Source organism: Egretta garzetta, unplaced genomic scaffold (genome assembly GCF_000687185.1).
Source record: "Egretta garzetta isolate BGI_Z169 unplaced genomic scaffold, ASM68718v1 scaffold143, whole genome shotgun sequence".
In the NCBI taxonomy this organism is placed as follows: domain Eukaryota; kingdom Metazoa; phylum Chordata; class Aves; order Pelecaniformes; family Ardeidae; genus Egretta; species Egretta garzetta.
The window spans coordinates 1,743,955-1,747,959 of NW_009259310.1; the positions used below are offsets into that span (position 1 = coordinate 1,743,955).

Below are 4,005 nucleotides of genomic sequence, written 5' to 3' on the forward strand. Positions count from 1 at the left end.
TCCAGCCCTCGGATCATTTTTGTAGCCCTCATTTTTCTGATGTCCTACCTAAACCTGCCTTGGCAAAACTTGAGGCTGTTTCCCCTCGTCCCAGGTGGGTGCGGGTCGGTCTCTGCTCCCCCCCCCTGTCAGGCAGTTGTAGGGAGCGATAAGGGCTCCCCTCAGCCTCCTCTTCTCCAGGATGAACACCCCCAGCTCCCCCAGCTGCTCCCCATCAGCCTTGGTCTCCAGACAGCTCCTTTGCTTTTCCTGGCAAAGGCACCAGCCCTTTGTTCGCTTTCCAAGCTATGCACCACGTGGCTGCATTAGGGCAAGCGTGACCCAGCCTAGTCTGCCTTGGAGCTGGCCACAAGGGACAGAGTAACGTCTCCAAGGTGGCTTAGAACGTGCTGTGCAGGTGGCCGCTTCTCTGGGGTTAAGTACTCGCATGGCTTTGTGGAACTGTCGCCTTGCAGCCAATGTTCAGACTTTCTCCTTCCAACCCAGTTGTAGAAAAGGTCCCCACAAGCAGAAAACTAATGTTGCGGGAAAGCAGTGCAACTAGAGGAAAGCACAAGCAGCCAATGCAAACGAGAAGGTATCCTAAACTACTATTAGTAAGTGATTAAAAAAAAAACCTGCATGTTTAGGACATGGCTTTTTCTTTTAAGTTGCTTGTGACTTTAATAAACAAGACTAAATGTGACTTTAATGAACAGGACTAAACTGATGACAGTACCAGTTCATTCTATTTCCCTTCTTGTTTTTGACCAGCGCAAATAACTTTGCCATGAAGGGGAAGAGGAAAACGCTGAACGCTGGCGATGTTCTCTCTGCCATGGAGGAAATGGAGTTTCAGCGATTTGTAGCCCCTTTGAAAGAATCACTGGAAGGTAATGTCCTCAGCTCATGTTGGGGGAGTCTAAGCAGCACCAAGTCCTGTTTTCCTCAAACACTGGACAAGCAACGCTTACTTGCCTGTCTTGTTTCTCTTCTCTTTGCCCAGCATCCTACACTGCAGTTTGCCTGGGGAGTAAATAATGTGCACCTTAACAGGACTGGGATAACATTATTTCACAACTGATGAGGATTGGGAAAGTCTCATCTGCTCTCACTCCCCTATTATGTTTACCTAAGGAAAGTCTTAGGTGCTGCCTGTAAATGTGAACTCCTGCGTCCTTTTCAGCAATTTTCTGCTGAAACTTAAGGTGATTTCCTATGGAGCTGGTCAGCACAGCTCAGATAATGGGGTGAGTTGCTGCTCTGAGTTCACTGCTCCCCTTGTAAGCCCGGAGAGCAAGTGGACATTGGACTTGAGCTACTGCACCATTCATGCCATGGAAACGCCGGCTTGCAATTTTTCAGTGTTCTCTCTTTTTTTTTTTTAGTTTACAGGCGTGAACAGAAAGGAAAGAAAGAAGCAAGGAAAGATAAAGACAAGAAGGCAGACTCAGAGGAGCAAGATAAGAGCCGAGAGGAAGAGAATGATGACGATGATGAAAGGATGGAGGAAGAAGAGCAAAATGATGAGGAAGAGGTGGACAACTGAGCTTGCTCATGAGACGTGTGCAGGGGCTGGGTTTTGTTCAGAGAGATATAAATGCTGTAAATCAATCTTGCTGTGTGCCCTCTTGTTTCCAGTAGAGCTTCGTATTGTTCCTCTGGGGCCCGTCCCTTTTTGGCTTTAACTTTTACTTAAAGGACTTCTGTAAAGCTTTTCTCGTGGAAGGACCACTCCTCCCCGGGTTCTGAAGAGAGCAGCGGGACTGGGCTTTTTATGCTGGGTTGGCTCTGAAATAGAGGGGAAAAGGAATGTCGGATGTGCAGTACAGAAGCTGGCCAGGAGAACTTGAGAGACCCTTGAATAAGCTCGTTAAACCAAGTCAGGGGCTGAATCAAATAGATCATTAATCCTTTGGGGTTTGGAATCTACACGATGATGTCCGGAGCCTTGGAAGCTGAGCATTTGAGCTTTTTATCCAAGTGACTTGGTTTTTTCCTTCGTTTTCTTGCATTCTGGCTGTGCCTTCTCTTCCTGCTGTAACTGTGACAGCCATACTGTGTCCTTTGACCTTCCCAGTCGTCTACAGCGATACAGTACGACTGTACAAGGACCAGTGGTCCCTTTGGCTGACTTTCTGCCCCAAATCAACCTAAATCACAAAACTCCAGAGCACTTAGGATGTAAACCAAATAACAAAAGTGCTTGGTTCGTGTCTTTGAAGCCCCAGGAGAGCAAGAGGACTTCTATTAAAAATCTGAAGCAAAATTAATGGCTGAAATGGGTATTAGGATGACAAAAGGTGGCTGTATCAAGTGCTGCGTTTGTTGCAGGGCAGCAGTAGGCACCAGTGGATCGGAGGCTCTCGCCTTCTTTCCCTCCTTTGCAGAGCTGCAGCTCCTGCAGACAGGTTGGTGATTGCAAGCAAGTCTAAATACGGTAGAATCGAGTGCTGGATTTTGGTGGGTTGGGGTTTTTTTCCTGACTGGAATGGACTAATGACATCAGAAGTCCCTCTTTAGCCTTCGGCAGTCATCCCAGAGACACAGGCTGCTGCCCAGTGCCATGGGCTCCTGGAGGGAGGCGAGGTTGGGACGCTCCTACCTAGGAACGTTAGCCTCTGGCTTTTAAAATCTCTCCTTCAGGAAAGATGGGTTGAAACAAGATGTTTGTGTTCCTCATGCTCCGATAGGTTTGTTCTTCTACACTTTCTTAGTTTTGATGCCTTTCTTTTCTCTTCTCTGAGAAAGTATCTATTGGAGTAAGCTCCTTTTGGGGGGAAAAACAGCTTTATTATTTGACTGATCTTTTTGAAGATTCATAAACCTGGTATTTGAACCTGGTATTTAACCGAGGTCTGGTGAATGAAATTTGAGGAAAGTTTTATAGAATCATAGAACCATTTGGTTGGAAAATACCTTTGAGATCATCAAGCCCAACTGTACCTGTCCACCACTAAACCCTGTCCCTAAGCACCTTGTCTGCCTGGCTTTTAAATCCCCCCCAGGGATGGGGACTTGACCCCTTCCCTGGGCAGCCCTTTCCAGTGCGTAGGTAAAACTTTCAGGTATAAGTAAAAACAATGAGTTTTGCTGATGCGCAGTTTGAAAACAGCACCTGTGAGGAACATGTGTCCTTTTCACCAAAAAACTTGATGCAGAGCTACTCACAAGAGCTCCCCTGCCTTCATGCTTTTACAGCCCGATGGCTTTTCACACACGCAAGCCCAGCTCCTGAAAACTGAATCAACAAAGATGTTCTGCTGTCTAGTTTCTACTGTTGTACAGTCAGGAGCAGATGAAAAGATTTGAGTTGATGACATCCTCCCAAGACCTCCAGTAACAAAAAAGGCCTGCCTTCTGGCTCCTGGTTTTTTTTTTCTTCTTTTTTCATCTTCTAGTACATCTGGGGTGCATATTCTGGAGGGGAACAATATCTAAATAAAAAACATTTTTTTACAGAAATGGAATCTCTTATTTCTGTCAGTGATAAAAGGGGATGGCTGTGGTTGCATAAGCACGCATCTGAGCGTGTGGGGAAGGCAGAAGCAAACTTGCTATGAAATTGCTAACAGAGCAGCTGACAGCGAAGGGAGAATGAAGGCAGCTGCACCCCAAAGTGCTGTTCCATGCCCCCCCACCACCCCAAGACCCTGCTCCACACACCCCCAGCACCCCAAAGCCCTGCTCCAGACCCTTCCAGAACCCCAAAATCCTGCTGCAGGCCCCTACACACCCCAAAACCCAGCTGTATGGCCCCACAGCACATGCAGCCCTGCTCCAGACCCCCCCAGCACCCCAAAGCCCTGCTCCAGACCCCCAAAACCCTGCTCCATGCTCACCCAGCACCCCAAAACGCTGCTCCAGAACTCCCCAGCACCCCAAAGCCCTATTTCACACAACTCCAGCACTCCAAAGCCCTGCTCCAGGCCCCCCCAGCACCCCAAAACCCTGCTGCAGCTCCCTGCACACCCCAACATCAAGCTGCATGGCCCCACAGCACGTGCAACCGTGCTCCAGCCCCTT

General features: G+C 48.2%; 1 protein-coding gene across 1 annotated transcript; it reads left to right on the top strand.

Moving 5' to 3' along the window:
- Window positions 1-758: 758 nt before the first annotated feature.
- LOC118452022 (DNA polymerase epsilon subunit 3-like) lies at window positions 759-2,866 on the top strand. The gene is made up of 2 exons (XM_035891899.1): window positions 759-872; window positions 1,368-2,866. The coding sequence occupies exons 1-2, from the start codon at window positions 770-772 to the stop codon at window positions 1,526-1,528; spliced, it is 264 nt and encodes an 87-aa protein (XP_035747792.1). The 5' UTR covers window positions 759-769; the 3' UTR covers window positions 1,529-2,866.
- The last annotated feature ends 1,139 nt before the right edge of the window (window positions 2,867-4,005 follow it).